Raw genomic sequence first — 20,053 nt, forward strand, 5'->3', positions numbered from 1 at the left:
TGGCTTCTAAGCTATTTGTTCATTGGAGTCTCCCTTGATCCACATTTTTCTCTACTCTTGTTCAGGCCTCTGTGCCTCAAACTGGTGGCATCTTCTGAACTAAGGTTGCAGTCTAATATCTTGAGCCTTACAGCCCTAAAAGGGGCAGGTGATATACCCAGAGGAGGGGGAAACTTGCACTTGGGCTCTGTGTTGAAATTTCATGGGTGAACTTGCTCAGGGTGCCCAACTCATGGGAAGGCAGTGACATACACAGGAAAGGACAGCAGCTAGGATTAGTGAGTGCTGTTCTACAGGCCTTGTGTGGATTCAATCTTGTTAAAAGTGAATTCAATGGAAAATACATTTTTTTTGATGGTCAGCTTATTTCAATCAACATAACATTTTTAGTTTTTAAAAATTTTTAAATTTGTTTTAATTAGTTACACATGACAGTACAATGACCTTGACATTTCATACATTTGAATCACATGGGGTATAATTTCTCATTTTTCTGAGTGTACAGGTTGCAGAATCACATTGGTCGTGAAGTTATATATATATATATATATATCAATGATAATGTCTATTTTATTCTGCTGCCCTTCCTATCCCCCCTCCTCCTATCACATCTCTCTACCCAATCTAATGTGACACACTTCTTTTTTTTTCCTCACAACATCATACATAGATTCTGTATAACAATGAGGGTCTCCTTCCATCTTCTGTGCAATACCCCTTCTCCCTCCCTTTCTCTCCCACCTCTCTTCCCTATTTAGTGATAATCTTCTTCTCATGCTCTTCCTCCCTACCCCATTTTGAGTCACCCCCCTTATATCAGAGAAGACATTCAGCCTTTGTTTTTTAGGGATTGGCTAACTTCACTTAGCATAATCTGCTCTAATGCCATCCATTTCCCTGCAAATGCCATGATCTTGTTATTTTTTTATTGCTGAATAATATTCCATTGTGTACATATGCCACATTTTTTTTATCCATTCATCCATTGAAGGGCATCTAGGTTGGTTCCACATTCTAGCTATTGTGAATTGTGCTGCTATAAACATTGATGGGGCTGTGTCCCTGTAGTATGCTGTTTTTAGGTCTTTTGGGTATAGTCTGAGAAGAGGAATAGCTGGGTCAAATGGTGGTTCCATTCCCAGCTTTCCAAGGAATCTCCACACTGCTTTCCAAATTGGCTGCACAAATTTGCATTCCCACCAACAATGTATGAGTGTACCTTTTTCCTCACATCCTCACCAGCACTTGTTGTTGTTTGACTTCATAATGGCTGCCATTCTTACTGGAGTGAGATGGTATCTTAGAGTAGTTTTAATTTGCATTTCTCTGATTGCTAGAGATGGTGAGAATTTTTTCATGTATTTGTTGATTGATTGTATATCCTCTTCTGAGAAGCGTGTGTTATTTCAAGGAATATAACATTTTTGGTTTTTTAAAAAAGTTTTATTGAGCTACTATTCACACAACATACCCATTTAAAGTGTGAAATTCACTGGTTTTTAGCATTTTCATAGATATGTGCAATCATCACACAACCAGTTTTAGAACATATTCATCACCAAAAAAGAATCCTGTGCCTTTAACTGTTAACCCTTGATGCCTCTCTTCCCACCCATCTAGCCTCTGTCTCCATGGGTTTGCCTGTTGTGGACTTCCAAATGAATTAAATGAGAAAGTTTTGTGTCTGGCTTCTTTCACTTAACACATTGTTTTCAGGGTCTATCTAAGTTGTAGCATAAATCAGTACTTCATTCCTTTTTCAGTCTGAAAAATACTCCATTGTATGGATAGACCACATTTTGTTTATCCAGCCACCAATCCATTAATGGCCCTTTGGGCTGTTTCCCCTTTCAACTCTTGTAAATAGTGTTGTTATGAACATTCCTACATGTGTGTCCATTTGGATGTTTGCTTCATTTCTCTTGGCTATATACTTAGGAGCATCCTGGAGTAACTCTTTCTGTATTTGTTTTCTTACTCCTCAGAAGAGCTCCATGAAGAGAAAATACTTGCATTTTCTCCATTTGGCAGATGGGGACACTGAGGCACAGAGACACTAAGTGGTTTGCTGACCCCACAGCTAACTAGTTCTGGAGCCATGATTTGAGCCCAGGGTCTCTGGCGCCAGACACCAGTGCTTAATGGCTGCCCTGTGCTGCCCCTTGGCTTACAGACTGCGTCCAAGTCCCATGAGGCCTTGGGGCAGCTGGGTCTTTGCCTTTGGCTTGAGTCCATGCTTGCTGAATCCTCCCACTGCTGCTTGCAGGCCAGGGTGTTCAGCATGCCAAGTCTGTTCCCTTTGTCCCCAGAGGAGCTTTGCAGCCACAGCCACTCAAAAGGGGCAGGGCTTTGGGCAGGCAGCATGCAGAGTGGGCCAGGGCTCTGCATAACATTTTGAAAAGGGCCACACATTTCCTCATTTGTTGCTGACCATGGGCCACATTATTGAGTGTGAGGAGATTGATTTATCAAACCCAAAGCAAAGCCACTCAGAAAAGAGAAATGACAATGCTGCATTTCCATGAAGGCTCTGTTCCACGTGCCTCACATCTTCAATGGCCAGAGAATTTCAATTTACAGAAAACCAGTATATGCTTCAGTAACCATGGCCAAACTCTCAGATGTTCTGATGAAGAAGCCTCCACTTGTGGCCTTATAGAGGGAGCAGGTTGGAAAGAGAAGGAGAAAAATCCACTTATTTATTTGTTTACTTATTGTGGTACTGGGGATTGATCTTGGAGTTCTCTAACACTGAGCTACATTCCCAGTCCTTTTTATGCTTTTTCAGTTTTGACACAGGATTGTGTTAACTTGCCCAGATAGCCTGGAATTTTCAATCTTCCTGCCTCAACCACCCAAGTAGCTGGGAAAGTTTGCCACTGTGCCAGACTGAAAAATCCACTTTTAGAAGGAAAGAAGTAGAGCTGGCCTGTGCCTGTGTAGGTGGCTTGTGGGCTGAGACAGAACCCAGGCAGAGGGGCTCTTCTGCAATCTGGGATTTGGAAAGCTTCTGCCTAAATAAAAAACAACCCTGAGAAGGCCCAGGTAAGTCTGGGCAAATGGAACCTGTTGGAGGACAGAACTCCCCCATTTTAGGAAAGCACAGAAGCAAAATAAGGAACGCTCTTCACCCCCACTCCAGAAACAATCTCTGCTAACAGTTTCGGGTTCACTTTCCGTTGAGGAGACTGTATTCCCACAGATGGCAAGGTCTCTTGTGATGATACATATATGTTACCCTCACCATTTCAAACAGGGTGCCTGGCCTGCCCTTTTTCAGGCACCCCAACTTCATGAGGAAATGACTCATTGTCCACGTTCCTTCCACTCATTGGAAGATCAGATGGAGGTGATGGTGAAGGGTGCTGGGGTGAGTGGAGCCAGAACCTTGTGCCCAAGAAGCAAGGAAGAAGAGGGCTCTTGCTTACACTTTTCTGGGTCTCTGGTGTGTGTGTGTGTGTGTGTGTGTGTGTGTGTGTGTGTTGGGGAGACTTAGGCAGCACACTTTCTTTTCTAAGCAAAACTGATTTTAATGGTAATTTCCTCTGAACACATTAATTTGATACTAAAAATGGGAACACAATTTTTATGGAACAGATAAATATTCACATTATTGCAATTGTGTTTTACCTAAACAATACAATGAAAAAGCACCAATATCTTTTTGCTCCAAAAATGTTTTGCTTCATACTCTTAATATGGAGACTCATAGTATTGACTTTAAAATCTGAAGATACACATGCTGTGTGCCAAAGAATGGGCAATCTGTAAAAACAAACAACACACATTCAAGTCCCAAGGCATCCAAAGTGTGTAATTTTTTATCATAGATAACATGATGGAAAGGGGAATGACAGATCTGAAGAGACCAAAAAGACAGCTTCCATCTTGGAACCCTACCAACTTGCTCCATAGTGTTCTTCAGGTTACTAGTGGAAAGTCTTGGTATTGGCCCTGAAATCAAATCAAGTCTGCTGCATCTTGTTGCTATTTGCTGATTCCTTGTTGTTTTCACTTACAAGGAACAATCTTTGCAAATGCAATATGGAAATTCATACCTGTATTTGATCTAATTCCATGAGCAAGACAAATCTTTAACCCCAAATCTCAGGTGCCTCAGAGTTCCTCTTTTATGGAGAAAGGCCCAGTCCCATTTCTGCTGCCTATTTGGTTGGATCTTTTCTCTGCAAACTGGTTTTTGAAGCAACTCTTCTAGCAGAGGGGAATGATAGCCAGTTAGTACCAATTTTGATGGTCAAGTTACTGAAGCTTTTAACCTGTGTTATTGAGGAGGAGGGATGAGAGGTGCTTTCTTCACTCCAAGGTTCAAAGAGCAATTTATAAAATAATGGCAGTCAAAATTAATATCAATTAATTCTGATAAAGTAAATGCATGAGGGAGGGTTAAATGCTGAGCATTGAAACGTCCAAAGTAACAATGATTCCCTTGAAGACCTCTTTAGTTCAGTCTCCTATTCACTGTCTGGTTCTTGGGCAGTAGAAGCTCCAGTTGCTGAGGCCCCTCACTTAGCATTTTTGTGGAGCAAGGATGAGGGCTGTTGTGTCTCCCTGAGAATTTGCTTTTAAGGGCCTGCAGAAAAGTTCAGAAGACAGGAGTAGATTAAACTTTTGAAGCAGGTTCATGCAGGCTCCTCTTGCATCTTTGGGTCTGCAGAGGAAGGTGATGTTCAAGGTTCTCAAATGGGGCCAAACTGGCTAGAAAATGTTCCCAGACTTCCAATAAATGGGAAATTCCATATGCTTTCTAATAGCTGCCTAATACTCCATAGAAAGGCTGTCACTAGTCTTTATTTTGAACACTTGAGAATTTTCCAGATTGGTGTGAGATCAAAGGATGTCATAATCAACTATTTTGTACACACATCCATGAATGACTTTACTACTTTTCCCTATGACAGATACTTATCATGTCAAAAGCCAAAGCAGTTCTCCTTGATCCTGAAGCTTAATAGGAAATTCCTGAGCCTTTTCCTAGTCCTGCTAAATGTTTGTCTTTGAGGTTAGGGCCCAGTGCAGCCATATTTTTCAAAAGCCCCACAGGTGGTTCTGATGGACAAACCAAAATTGAAACTCTCCTGGGACTTGCCAAACTGTCCCCACAAAAGTTGTGTGGATTTGTCCTCTAATCAGCAGTGAAGGAGAGGGGGCCAGGACCCCATGCTTCATCTACACTGGCTATTTATTATCAATTCTTACATCTGGGGCCAACCTGACAGAAATGACACAACAGAGTGTCATTAGTCTTATTGGCATTCCTTTCACCTTAAGGAAGGTTGTGGATTCACTGCATGTTCATAGACAATTTGTATTTATTCTATTTTTATTTTTTGTGCTGGGGAGGGAAGCCACTGACCCCATCCCCAGATTTGTGTTTCTTCTTCTTTTAAATTTCCTCCTCACTGGGTAGTTTATCTTTTTCTTATTGATTGAAAGAAATCTGCTTTTTAATTTTTTATATGTAGTATAAAAATGAAGAAATACAAAAGAAGAAATGTGGGCTGGGATTGTGGCTCAGTGGTAGAGTACTTGTCTAGCACGTGCGAAGTACTGGGTTTGATACTTACGCATCACATAAAAACAAATAAATAAGGGCTGGGGATGTGGCACAAGTGGTAGCGTGCTCGCCTGGCATTCGCGGGGCACTGGATTTGATCCTCAGCACCACATAAAAATAAAATAAAGATGTGTCCACCGAAAACTAAAAAAAATAAATAAATATTAGAAAATTCTCTCTCTCTTAAAAAAACAAATAAATAAAGGTATTTTTAAAAGATAAATAAAATAAAGCTATTGTGACCATCTACAACTAAAAATATTTAAAAAGAATAAATGTTTATCAAGATAATCATTTAGCTAAGAAGTTGAAAATGGAAAGAATTGAAAACAGCAGTTTTGAAAATATTGAGAACACAGGGATAATTCAAGTGAGCAAAGCAGCTGAGCAACTGTTCAGGTGATCAATTTCTGCATATTGCCATAATAGAACGAAGACTAATCTGTTTGGTTGTTTTGTGTATTTAGGTCCCCCCAACACTGTGCCCTGGTTATGGCGTAAACTCTGTTAGCTTCTGGAAAAGCAGTTGTAGGAGAACTGAGACCATTCCTATTCTCTTTCTAAATGCAGCTTACTTTCTGGCCTTTTCATTCTGCCTCAGATTGCTGGATTTGTATTAAAAAAAAAAAAAACACCTCTGTACATTTACAAATTATTTCCCTCTAATATTGTGAAATTTTCAACTATTCATAAAAGTTTGAAGAAATGTACAGACCTACCTCCTAGATTCAACAATTAACATGATAGTCTACTTGCTTTGTCACATATCTGTTCTCTACCCTTCCATTTATCAACCCATCAATCATCTTTGTTTATTTATCTTATGGGCTTCAAAGTACACACAGGCTTCAGTACACCTCACCCCCAAGCACTCCAGCAAATCATTAACTAGAGTTCAATGTTTGTTTAAGATCCTTCTATTGTAGGTTAAATTTATTTATAAGGAGATGTCTAGATTTTACATGAGTCATTCTCTGGATTTGGGCAAATGCATGCACCTGTATAACCCTAGCCCTATCAAGATACAGAACCTACCAGCACTCCAGAAAGTTCCCTTGTGCATTTTGCCAGCCAACCTTCAACCCTGGCCAGATGGTCTCATTATTAATTTTTTCACCATTCATTATTTTTGCCTATTTTAGCTCTTTATATAAATGGAGTCATACAGTATATATTCTTTTGTGTGTTGCTCCTTTCTTTCAGCATAATGCATTTGAAATTCCTCTGTGCTGTAACCTGTATCCATAGTTCATTTCTTTTCATTACTAAGGAGTATCATTGTTTATTGATGAGTAGTAAATGAATTGTATGAATATATGAGAGGTTTTTTGATATACACTTGGGCTATTTTTGTGAATAAAATTGCAATGGAAGTCTTTTTTTTTTTTTTTTTGGTACTGGGGATTGAACCACTGAGGCACTCAACTCCAGCCACAACCCCAGCCTTATTTTGTATTTTATTTAGAGAAGGGTCTCACTGAGTTGCTTAGTGCTTCGCAGTTGCTGAGGCTGGCTTTGAACTCACGATTCTCCTGTCTCTGCTTCCCAACCCGCTGGGATTATAGGCATGCGCCACTGTGCTTGGCTGCTATGGAAGTCTTATAATCATCTTTTTTTTTAAACTTATCTTTATTTTGTTCATTTACTTTTACAGAGTGCTGCGAGGATCGAACCCAGTGCCTCACACGTGGGAGGCAAGTGCTTTACTGCTGAGCCACATCCCAGCCACCTTATACTCATCTTTTTTTGTAGATAATTTACTGCTTTTTTGTTTTAAATCTTGGGAAAATTAGCCTTTGAATGTCATGTGTTGTGATTTTTTTCTAATTTTGTCATTTATCTTTTAACTGATGTGTTTTTCTTCAGGCAAGTTTTGAAAATTTTATATAAGCAATTTTAAGAGTCTTTTCCTTAATGTCTTCTGGATTTCATATCATGATTGGAGAAGTTTGATCTAACTTGACTATAAAAATATTTACTCTTTTATTTCTTAAAAAAAATTTTTGTTTTTCTTCTTTGTGTTTTTATTGATGCATTATTGTTACACATAATAATGGTATTTGTGGTTATATATTAGTACATGCAATGATGTAACAATATAATTTGTTCAATATCATTCACCAGTATTTCCCCTTTCCCTCCCCTTCTCCCTCCCCCTGGTCCCTTTTGCCTACTTTACTAAATTCCCTTCAATTGTCATAAGATCCTATAACCTTTCTTTCCCTTTTTTCCTCCTTAGCTTCCACATATGGGACAAAACATGTGACTCAAGGCCTTCTGAGTTTGGCTTATTTTACTTAACATAATGTTCCGATAGTACTAGAACCCTTTCTTCATTCTTCTTTTTAAAAAATTTCATAGATATTCTTGCTTTGTTGATTCCTCAGATGAATAATTCCCAGCTATTTTCAATATTCAGAAAATAATTCTATTGGGGTTTCATTGTGATCACAGAGATTGTGCAGATCCATTTGGGGGAGAAACACATCTATCTGAGATACAGAAGGGGTGAAGGAAAGACAAATATTAAAGATGACTCCTAGATTCTGGACTTGGAGACCAAGTAGATTTCTGGCATCCAGAACTGAGGAAGGGGAAAAGGAAGACGACCTTTCACTGAAGGATGCCCAGGCTTGGAGGAGGTACAGTGAGGAGCTTGGCCCTCCTGAATTGGAGCCGTCCTTGGCAAGCCCACAAGGAGAAGCAGGGAAGCAGAGACCCTCCTTATCCACCTACCCCATTCATTCTGAGGCCTGTTCTCTGCATGGGCTCTGAAGTGACCCAAGGCTTCCTCTGTTGAGCCAAGATGGCCTCCCCAGTGCTTTCCTGACCCCTCCTTTGTTCACCAGGTACTGCCCACTTGCCTCCTTCCCATTCCTCCTGACTTTTGTATTTGCTATTTCCTCTACCTGGAACATTCTGGCCCTAGCTCTTTGCATGGCTTGCTCTTTCCTAACCTTTAATCTCAGCTCAGATATCACTCTCTCAGAGATGTCTATCCTGAGCACCCTATTTGAAGCAGACTGTTTTTTGCTTCCCACTAGCCCCACCAAACTGAGGTTTCTCCCTCTTTCTGTCCCTCTTGTGTTTCCTTCACAGATCTTGACATGCCTTATTATTATTCTATTTGTCCATGTATCATTTGTCCCCATTCAATGGGTCATTTTATGTGTCAACTTGGCTAAGCTTTGGTGACTAGTTTCATCACTCACTCACCAATCTGTTGCTGTGAAGGTATTTTGTAGCTGTGATTAACATCAACTGATTACAATCAGTTGAATTTAAATAAGTGAGATTACCCTACATAATTCACTAGTATTTCCCTTTGCCCTCCCCTTCTCCCTCCTTTTGGGTGGGCTTCAGCCAGTTAATTAAAAGAACTTAAGAGCAAAATTGAAGTTTCTCTGAGAAAGAAGAAATTCTATCTGTGGACTGCAGCAGCAGCTTCTGCCTGAGAGTTTCTAGCCTGTCCATCCTGGTGCCCAGTCCTGTGGTTTTGGGTTTGCCTGGCCAGGTCTCCCTCCCATTACACAGTCTCCCACTGGTTCTCTTTCTCTGGCATAATCCTGATGGATGTATGCCCCCACCTTCCCCAGTTGATTTTATGAGGTTGGGGGTAATGTCTATCTACTTCCCATGCCTGGCATGTGCATGTTGACATGTCATTTGAATCACATAATTGCCACACACTAGGAAAGACAACCACGTGTGCTCTTTAGAACCTCTTGTCCACTGGATGCAGTGGCACACACTTGTAATCCCAGCAGCTCGGGAGGCTGAGGCAGGAGGATTGCAAGTTCAAAGCCAGCCTCAACAACTTAGCGAAGCCCTGTCTCAAAATAATATATATATATATATATATATATATATATATATATATATATATATAGAGAGAGAGAGAGAGAGAGAGAGAGAGAGAGAGAGAGAGGATGTGGCTCAGTGGTTTGGTGCCTATACGTTCAATTCCTGATACAAAACAAAAAGTAGAACTTCTTCTCCCAACACACTGGCTTTCCTGGATGGAGGACAAATGAGAGACAACAGTTTACCCATAGACCTTGGTCCCAGCACTCCAAGGGGCCTGAGCCTGCTGTAAGGGAAGAGGGAAGACCTGGGGTCTCACATACCTCCCTGGGCACTTCTGGCAGCTTCCCTGGGATTGGCCTCAGGGATGGAAGGGGGGGATTGTGGTTCTTTCTGCCTCTCCAGTGGGGAGTCCTCAGGCATCTGCCTGTAGCTCCTCAGGAGTCATGGGCAGCTGAGTGCCTTCTGCCCCACAGTCCTCCAAGAGAAAACCATGCAGCCAAGAAAGGGGTCCCTTAAGGATGGTAGATCAGGCTGTCAAAGGCAGGATGTAGACTCCAAGCTCTTGGAGGGCTTCATCCCAGTGTGGGACCCAGTCCAGCAGCATTCCCTGATGAGTGAAAGTCAGGACTCTGACCAGATGTCCAGAAGCTGAGCTGCTGGGATGGTGGATGCAGGATCCTGAATCAGTTTGTCTGAGTATGAAGTTTGAAAAGTAATGGCTGGAATGTCTCCTTGTAGAGAGGTGGGAGAATGGATGTCATTGTAAGAGAGAGGGCCAGATGTAGGCCAAAGGGGAAGAAGGGTCCCAGGATACTGTAGGCCCCAGGATCCAAGGGACAGCACATTTCTGCTGAAGGATTGAATCTGCTGAATATTGAAAATTTTCATTGGTTTTATGGACAGGAAGAAGTTTGTGTTACCTAGGGGGAAGGAGATGACACTGGACGCACACTGTTCTGGGTTGGCGGTGGGTAGGAAGAAAAGGTAGGGCACTGCCACTCACTCCTTGGCAAGGGCTGCAGAGAGTTGGGGTTGGCACTTTATTGGTGCTCCTGGAAAAAATCCAGCAGAGGAAAGGTTGATGGTGCTGGCGACAGAAGCAGTGAAAACAGATGAGAGGGGAGGCACTGCTGGGAGGCCATGAGGCCAGGCTGGGATCGGGTGTTAAGAACAGTGTTCAGGGAATTATCTGTGCTGTGGCCCAAACTGGTTCAGCCATGAGGTTACCCATGAGGTTTGCTTGGAAAGTTAAACCCTCTGCTAATGGAAGAAGGAATCACCTCAGTGGGACATGACCATCTTTTGTTTTGGTAGAGCTGAAACAGGGATAGCTCTGTCCCATGAGGCTCTCAGGAAGGCTGAGGAGGACATCTGGGAGGGCTGGGCAGGGGGTTTTACAGGGCATGGGATTCAGCTCCCTGATTAGCAGGTTCTGAGAAATAGTCACTGGGCATGTGGCCTAAACCCCTAAGAGGGGATCTGACAGCTGGGCCCTAAGGCTCCAGTGTATCTGGAACTATCTGGACAGGGCACTTGAGGAAGATGGATAATACTGATAAGGAGTAGAGACTGGCTGAGGGGCACTTGTGGGATACCTATTTCCTAGATCTACAGGAATGCTTAGCAGGAAGCAGGAGGGGCCTGTCTGAATGGGGGCTAAAAACTGAGGCTTTTGGGTAATGGTTGTTTCCATGACCCCTTTGGTCCATAGACAAGTAAGACATCTACCCTGGCGATCTTGGCACTTAGTCACAGCCATCTAGTATTAGATGTGGGCATTTTCTGAGAGCAGCTTTTGGTTCTGTTGGACATGACAGGCCCACCTCAGAGCATGTACATTTAATCCTGATCGTTTCTTCAACCATGCTATTACAGCACACGTGAGTGTGTGTGTGTGTGTATGTGTGTGTGTGTGTCCCAACTAGCTTCCTCCCCACCTTTTGGCAGATGTGGCTCCATTTGTGAATGCTTGCCACCTACTGGCTTAGTTCTGGCCACCTGGTGGGAGAGGCAGAGGTCCAAGCCATCCTATTAGGGTCCCCTTCAGAAGATGCCCAAATCAGATGAATCTCTGTAGAAGACACTTTCTTGCTGTGATGTTGGTGGCCCACAGGTGAAGCACATGGGAGTCCCTGTTGTTTCTGCAGCAGTTTAAGGAAAACCCACCACCCTTAGCAAAGCCTCTGGATGCACATGTGGATGGGGAGAGGAGGGGAAGGTGGGGGGACTGGAGGGCTTCCTGGGATGCTGGGATTGACCAGCTGGTCAGGATTTAAGGGAACTGGGTTGGAACTTCAGGGACCAGAGCTCCTCTGAAGGTGGAACAAATCCAAGTAATGCCTCTCCTTCCACTGACTTCCTGGACCTGGAGGCAAGCCAACTTTGACCTTCTACCTGCACCAATTAGTCTCCCTTTGCCCCACCGGCCCCAGCTCTCCTGGCTCCTCTCAGAATGAGCAGGGCTGCATTTAGCCCAGGCTTTGGACCACAGCCATGGGAGAGGGAGGCAAGAGGACCCTTCTTGCTACATGCTGCAGGGGTGCTCAACTGCCTGTGTCACCAGGGTCTTGTGGCTTTCTTTTCAAAGTATGGGTATATTTCCCTATGTAGCTGACATGTCACCCAACTCGAAGTCACCTCCCTGCCTAGCCACTGTTTGAAAAATAATTTTATTAGAGCTTTATAGTTACACATAGTAGTGGGATTCATCCAAATTCATTTGTGCAAGGTATTCAATGTCAGTTCATTACCCCTTTTTCCCATCCATCTTCCCTCCCCTCTCCTATTCTCCTTCCTCTACTCAGCTTACTTTAGCTCACTTTTTACTTTATATTTGATTGATTCATTCTATGTATGCATAAAGGTAAGGTTCCCTGTTGTATATTTATATATGAACATAACGTGACTTCCCAAGAATTCATTCTGCATTGCCTCCCCTTACCTGTCTCTCCACTCCACTTCTCTATCTCCTTCTTCCACATACTGATCTTCTTTTTATCTTTATGTTGTCCCATGCTTCCCTCCCCTTTCATTTATTTCACTCTAGCTTCCCCATATGAGAGAACACATTGACCTTTGAGTTTCTGAGTCTGCCAGTCACTCTCTATGGGTGCCCCTTCCATACCCAGATAGCAAGTTGACATAGTCATGTGCTCAATTCTGTCAGGATCCACTCTCGGTCCATTTTCAAGGGTGGAAGTGTTTGAGCAAAGAAGGGCAAGTGTGATCTTCACCAAGGGCAGGAGGATGGAGGTGCAAAGTCTGGATTCTCAGAGGGAATCTCCCACCCATCCTCTGTCCCCACTGTGGAATTACCTGAGTAGCCACGCAACCCTGTTCCTCTCCTGTAAAATGAGGAGTTGGGATTGAAAATGCTATGCTTCTATGTTACACTAGTCAATCACTGTAATGTGTTCTACCCAGCCAGTTACCCCTGTGTCCTCACCACAGCAGCTTTCTGATGCACAAGACATCAAACCACCTCTGAGAACCAGAGACACTACCAGGCTCAGCTGACTTGGGTTTGTAGGCACTGAATGCTCCCTGGAAAATGAAAACATAGAGGCACTTTTCTCCTGGCTGTTTATTACAGAACAGAAAAAACACACTGGCTCAAAATAGATGCCAGACTTTGATGTAGAGGCAAAATACGAGGTGGCAATTAAAATGTGATTACACAAAATCTGGACACTGAAAAAAGTTTACAGGACAGTGCGTGTGGATTTTTTTTTATAACAGACACTTAAATATACATGACAATAATTGCAGATAGAAACCATCAAAGACAAACTCCAAATCAACTATTAATGTTATAGACTCTTCACCCCAAACCACAGAGCCTTACACCAAGACGAATGCGGAAAGACTTGAAAGCAGGCTTGAAAGCAGGACGGGCTCACCTTCCCCCTGTGAGGGTGCACTGAAGCGGCAGGAAGTGGGGGTTTTCTCTGAGGTCTGAATGACAGAAAGAGGGGAATGTTCTAGCGCCTCGAGGTGGACAGCTCACACAGAGCTCAGCTCTTTGCACCTCTCCCAAATCTAAAGGACATCTAGCTTACCTGCAATTTCTCAGGGGGCACTTAACAATAAAACAGCTTCTGCTGTAGATGCTCATTAGGGAGGAGCTAGCAGGGACGAAGAAGTCTGCAATGAGATTAACAGTCACACCTGGCAGGCGACAGAATTTTTAGTGAAAATGGAAATCAATGACCAAGTGGTTTTTCTATTCAGCATTTGTCAGTTTGTACAACACCCATTGATCACATCCACATCTCTCATTGCATCAAAACCACAGCAACTCAGTCACCTGGCTTAACAAGGTGTCACTGCAGTGGACAACACAGTCTGCATATTTGTATAAAATGTATAATAAACACAAAACAAGGCATAATAAACACAAATCTATTGAAACAAAAGCCGTCACTTTATTTACAAAGTCACAAAACCAAGTATAAATACTTCTGTCATTCGTGTTTAGGAAAACCATTTACAAAATTTTTAAATATATACAAGTAGCTTGAAAAATCGCCAGCTTTCCATTGTTTCTGGTAGAGAGAGGGACAGGCTGGGCTGACACCACTAATGAGGAGCCAAGTGTGACTGTCTGGGGCCAGTTGTGAACTTGATGTGGATTCTGATGAGTCCTTTGAGTGACATCAACATGGGGGTTTCTGTGGGCATCCTGCTCTGATCTAAAACTCCCCAGTACCCTTGGTGAGTTGGTCAGCATTCTGGGCTATGGCATTTTGGACTGCAGCTTGCTGTTCCAAAATGTCATCGATCAGCCTCAAATTGCACACCCAGTCTTCATCTGGGCCCTCGCTAGAGCCTTTCAAGAGAGCTTCAATGAAATCCACCTCACTATCATCAGGGGGTGAAATCAGACCATTTAGTGGAGACTGGGGATGAGGTTGGGGCAAAAGGTTGTCAGGTGGCAGCTCAGGGAGGCTACCTGTTCTGTTAAATGGACCCAAGGACTGGCTAGCAGCGATGGCAGATGCAGCAGCGGCAGCAGCGGCAGCAGCCACATAGCTTGGTGGCTCAATGCCCTGAACGGGACTCATGGGAGCCATGGTGGCCATGCCCTGCTGGAGGGACTTGGTGGTGTTCAGCACAGGCACAGGGACCTGTATTGGGCTCTGCTGGAAGCTCTGGTTCCCCAGCAGCCTGAAGCTGGGGTTGGCCAGGGCATCACTAACCTTCTGGTCAGGTGTGCCTCCCGGGGCAGCCTGATTAGGGGGCACAAACGGCTGCTGAGATGGAAATGCCGAGGCTACCGGAGGCACTCCCATGGGCACCTTGGCAAAGACTGAGTTGCTATCAAAATGGTGCTTCATGCTGTCATCTCCCTGGCTTGGAGGAGGTTCCCTCGAAACTGCTGTGGTCATAGCTGCTGCCGCCACCATCCAGGCAGCATTGTTGAATACAGTGGGCATTCTTGTCATACTGGGCTGTCTGAGCTGGTGGGGACTTAGGTGCTGACTGTCCAGGGGGTGGGAGCAGAACCTGGGCAGGGGCACTCCTATAGGGGTGATTTTGGGATTCTGTGGATGCTGGCAGACAGAGCCAAGATTGCCCTGGGGGTTCTGGTTCAAGTGTGAGGATGTGGGACACTGGGGGCTGGAGTTGAATATTCTTTGCTGCTTCTTCAGAGTTGGTGAGATCGTGCTCATGCCCTCATGGCTCTGGTGTCTGGTGGGATGGATTATTCCTGGATTCTCATTGTTCTGAAGGAGCCCAGGTGTGGATGACATCATATGCTGGCTGGACAGGGGGCTTGCCTTGGTGTGGCTACACTTGGAGGTGACTTGTTCTTGGACGGCTACAGAAAGAGAGACATGGGGATCAGTTCCATAGGCATCCTCAGCAAGGACTGTGGCCACTGGACAGGCCATGGGTCCAGCATCCGTCACTTCTCACCTCATGTCCCTGACTAAGCAACCCTGCTCCCACTGACTCTTTTCAATTCCCCTCATTTCTCTGCCCTCAGCCTGGACACAGTTATTCTGTGAAGCCCTCCCATAACTCCTATGTCTGTACACAAAACACCCCTCACCCAAAGCAGATCATGCTGGATTGAAATGCCAGTTGCCCACCTTTTCAAGTAGACAGGAATCTCTGTGAGACCAGGGGCTGTGTCTGCTCTTACCCTCAGTGCTCTGTATTTAGGGGCTTGTCCTGAATATTTTGTAGAAGAAAGGAAGGGTTGGGGTGGAGTGTGGTGGGTTGTGGAAGATGGCTCAGCCCTCAAACTAGGGAGGATGTAGCTTGCCTCAGCTCTCCACCCAACAAACATGGTAAGAAGGAGTGCTCCCCATAGCCTCTGAGGATCATGTGTTTGCTGACTTGATCTGCAGTAAGTTTTCTTTCTAAAGGTCGAAATCTAGGAGGCCACCTTCTGAGCTTCCTGATTTTTGGAGAGAGACAGGGTGGAAAGAGACAGAGCAGAAGACAGAAGGTAGAATCCCAGGTACCTAAGTTTCAGAATGCATCCTGAGTGTGCTGTGGCTGACATCTACCGGCACTCTTGTTCAGTGGAAGCTGTGGAAACTGAGGCACGTGTCAGTCACATGGTTTGCCCGAGGTTAAGCAAGAAACAGTGCAGTTAGAATGCCAGCCTTGGACACTACTCATCTTACACTCCATGATCATAATTACTAATTCTATTTTTCTCTTGTAACTACGCCTAGGTTCTTTTATTACTGTGGCACATCCAAGTTTTTCAACTAGTTTACACTCTAGCCTCAGCCTTCCTGAAACTGACCTGCTCTGTCCCTGTAGCTGAAGCCTGCCCGACATGCCACTCCAGCCTGGGCAGATAGACACAAAGTTGGCTGGTATCAGGCTCAAAGGCACAGGGTTTTTTGCATGAGGCTGTAGACTCAATGGTGTAGAGGTGGCATTGGGTAAAATGAAGATACTGCCACTTGTCGGAGAGTGTTCCCATGAGTATGCTTGGCCTGCTCCAATCTCACCTTACTGGTTTGTAAGGACTGCTTAACTCAGTTCTGCCTGGAAGCCTGTAAATTCCACAAAGGTGGGACCATGTCTAGCTTTTTGCTAACTGGTACATCCTAAGCCAATAAATGTGGAGTACATTCACGGTTGCCATGTGGGTGGTGCGGTGGGGGGAGCTCCTGCTATCTGTAGAGGCTCTGGGAGCCAGTAGCCCTGGAACTCATTAGAAATGGAAGGCCAGCCCAGCTCTGTGTGAATGTGCATGGGGGAGTGAATGGGCAGGGTCAGAATTCATGTTCTACTTAACTGACTTACAGACCACTCAAGTGCTTTTCAGAAACACAGATGGTAACTGCTTACTCAGAAGTGAAATCCTGCCCCACCCCTACATATGCATCCCCCGGCAGGTCCCTTTGGGAAAACTGACCTTAACTACTTACCTTGAAAATGGCTCATCTGCTGGCCCATGTACATGCTCCTCTGTTTAGGGGTTATTGCCATAAGACCTGATCTCTGTTTCTCTTGCTAAACAGAAGATGAAAAAGACACATTAGATTATAGCTGCTGAGAAACGTTAGTCTTGGGATCACTGCTTGGGGACCTAGGACTCGGCTTTGGTGCAGCAAAAGCATGAGTGAACACACCAACACATACTTGCATGCATGTCCCACCCTCCACAGCAAAGTTCCACAGGTATAAAGAAAAGTAGGATTCTGCGCCTGGGTTAAAAAACCAACTGCAACAGCATAGGATGGGGCAAGAGGCAGAAATCAGCAGCAGTGCACAGAGAAAAAGACTGAGGCAGTTTGAATGTCTGTCTGTTCAGAATGGGTCAGCAGTGCGGTGTGGTCACCAAAAGAACAAATGTAACATTAGGCTGCATTAATAGAAGCAGAGAATGTAGAAGGACGGAGGTGACAGTCCTATGCTACTTTGTGTTGGCCACACATGCCCAGTGTGGATAGGAATCTGGCCATGCCATTTTCAAGGACACCCAGACAAACTGGCTGCATTCAAAGGACACAGTGGCTTGGGCAGAGCAGATTCTGGCCTATTTGGTGGTGGGTGTCCACTCTCTGCAAGGCTGTCATGGGGAAAGGACCAAGGTTTATCTGGGTGGTCCCAGCATGAAGGCTGAATGATCAAATGGTCACATGGACACTGAGTCCAAGAGTTGGCAGACACTGCCAATTTCTCTTCCTTTTCCTGATTGGCTGCAGCACGGACAATTGGGAGGAGCTTCCTGTCTCCTTCTCAAAGTTGGCTGAGTGGGTGAGGGAGGAGCCAGGTTTTTGGGCTGCAGTGAAGCCCCTTACGTTCCATCAAGTAACACATTGTACCAGGGTTGGGGCGGGGACAGATGAAAGTTAGAGGATGTGACCCAAGAAAAGGCAGGGGAGGGCAGAAAAGTGCAAAGGGAAGGATGTACAGAGAAAGTCCACCCAGGAGCATGAAAAAGAACAAATCAGTGTGGGATAGGCTCACAGACAAAGGAGAAAAACATGGCAGGGAGAGGATCAGAAGAAGGCCCAAGGCAGAAAAAGGCACAAATCACTAAGCCCCTCAGCCAGCCAGGGCAAGGTGGTGACTGGGACCCACATCTGACTTCAGTCCACTGCTCAACCTGTGCTCACCTGCTGCCGTCTCTCTCCCTTTCTCCAGAAGCCTGCCTGTGAGTGCACTAACCAACATTTTCTCTCACCTGTGCCCCCCATGTGACAGAGGTCTCAACTGTGCAATATGAGCTGCCTAGGCACTGCCTGCTTTCCTAGTAATGGGCTTCCCCGGGCAGCCCCTCTGTGCACTCAGTGGGGCTGGTGTGGGTGTAGGCAGGGCAGAGGGATGGCACTTTGGAATGTGCCCAGCTCTCAGGCCTGGCAGCAGTACCTGGCCTCAGCTCCTGGCAAGGCAGAGAGGACAAACACATGGCACTGGGAAGACTACACCAGGAGTGATTTCCCCAGCCTGGGCTTTGCTTTTCCATCCCACCCTTAGCCTGCTTCCTGCGCTGGCTCTTGTCTCCTCCCACAGCAGAGGCTGCTGGGATGTGGGTGGAGAGGGCTGTTTCTCGGCTGACCCATGGATCTGCCCTCTTCCTGCTAAAGCACTGGTTGGGCGGGGTGGGGTAGGTTAGCTTTTATGAGTGATCACTGTCTAGGGCACTTCGCACCCATTATTTCCTGTCATCTCAGAAAAAAATGCTCAGTGGGGACAGAAGGCATGACTGCCCCAGGCCATAGCCTCTAGATGTGCCTGAGATGCTCAGGGTGGGTGGGCATTTCTGAAGCAGCCCTTTCACTTATGTTCTTCTAATTGATTCTTAGATCAGCCTGAGGACATTGGAATACATCCAGAGTCCCCAGCTTACTGATGTGACATGGGAGGCTCACAGAAGTTAAATGACTATCCAAAGCAACATGGAAAGGAAGTGCAATGCTTCCTAACTGCAGACTCAAAGTCTATACCCACTGGCTGCCCCATCACTTTTATCTAGTATCACAATAGTACAGGGACCGGTGCAGATGGAGGTTAGAGAATGTGTCCCGAGCAAAAGCAGGGGAGGGCAGAAAAGTGCAAAGGGAAGGATGTACAGAGAAAGACCACCCAGGAGCTCAGAAAACAAGGAAAGCCTGAGCTGGGCAGGATTCAGAGAGTGGAGGCCCCTGCTCCCCTTGTACCATCTTTTGGATAAGAGAGTGCTTCACACTAAGTTTAGGGTTATAGGGACAAAGGGGATACTAGAGCATCCAGAGTTTAAGGGGAAAATCTGGTCAGCTGCATAACTATACATACTGCCAAGGTCAAACAGTGCCCTTGCCCAGCCAGTAGTGCTGGCAGCTGCTCTGTAGAAGCCCTGTGTCTGTGGGGACCCCCAGAAAGCTGGGGTATTCCACCAGCTCTTCACCCTGCTAGGGTGTCCAGAGACACTGCCAGTCCTCTCCTCCCTGACAGAGGGGGCCTGGGCACTCTCTCCAGCCTTTCCAAGGAGGCTGCTTCCTTTGTTTTGCAGAGGGAGGCTCCGATCCTTTGTTCTGAATCAATGTGCTCCAAAGATAAGCCACAAGAAAACAGTTGTTGCCTTTTGACACTGACAATTAGAATCGTTGGAAAATGGAGAAAACAGGAAATGACAAATGGTTTCAGTGACCAGGAGGAAATGGTGGCTGAAAATTGCTGCTTAGTGACAGACACTCACTTTCTGCCCTCTTGTAAAGGATGGCCCAGGTCGTGTGGCTTTTTATAAGCAAAGTTATGGAGACAGTCATCAAAGGACTAAATTTTCTAAGGCTGCGATTGTCATATACACTTTATCCTATTGTTCCCGGGACACTGATAAGTGAGCCCTGTGTGCCTCTCCCACAGTGGCCATCCTGATGGGCTAGGGCCAGCAGGAAGTCTCAGAGAACTAAGGCCTCCCCCTTCCTCTGTCTCACCTATTCTCAGCCCCACTCAGCCAATTCACAGACAAGTCCTGGGCTGCCTTTCAGGAAGCTTCGTGTTGATGCTCAGGAAGCTGTACAGCCCCACCAGTCTCTAGGGGCTCATAGAAGGGCTGATGCCTTAACTTGTGTGCCAAGCAGGAGCGAAAGGCAAAAGGCCAGGCCTAACCAAAGGCTGCCACTGCCTCCTGGCACCACTGAGCTCAGTACGGTGCCTGCCAATAGACTAGGCTGGGCACTGTACCAGCTTCACCCTGCAGCCACCACATGCTCA

The 20,053-nt window shown here is 45.3% G+C and overlaps 1 protein-coding gene across 1 annotated transcript in view; it reads right to left on the minus strand.

Annotated features, from left to right (window-relative positions):
* Positions 1 to 13,786: 13,786 nt before the first annotated feature.
* Mamld1 (mastermind like domain containing 1) overlaps positions 13,787 to 20,053 on the minus strand; it is a 102,172-nt gene continuing 95,905 nt past the window's right edge. Inside the window, exons 5-6 of the mRNA XM_046453601.2 lie at positions 16,780 to 16,864; positions 13,787 to 15,203 (exon numbers count right to left, since the gene is read on the minus strand). Coding sequence (XP_046309557.1) covers positions 16,824 to 16,864 — 41 coding nt within the window. The 3' untranslated portion in view covers positions 13,787 to 15,203; positions 16,780 to 16,823. The remainder of the gene's footprint in view (positions 15,204 to 16,779; positions 16,865 to 20,053) is intronic.

The sequence above is a fragment of the Marmota monax genome, unplaced genomic scaffold (assembly GCF_021218885.2).
Source record: "Marmota monax isolate L192 unplaced genomic scaffold, Marmota_monax_Labrador192_F-V1.1 WCK01_AAM20220418_F8-fsc00142, whole genome shotgun sequence".
In the NCBI taxonomy this organism is placed as follows: Eukaryota; Metazoa; Chordata; class Mammalia; order Rodentia; family Sciuridae; genus Marmota; species Marmota monax.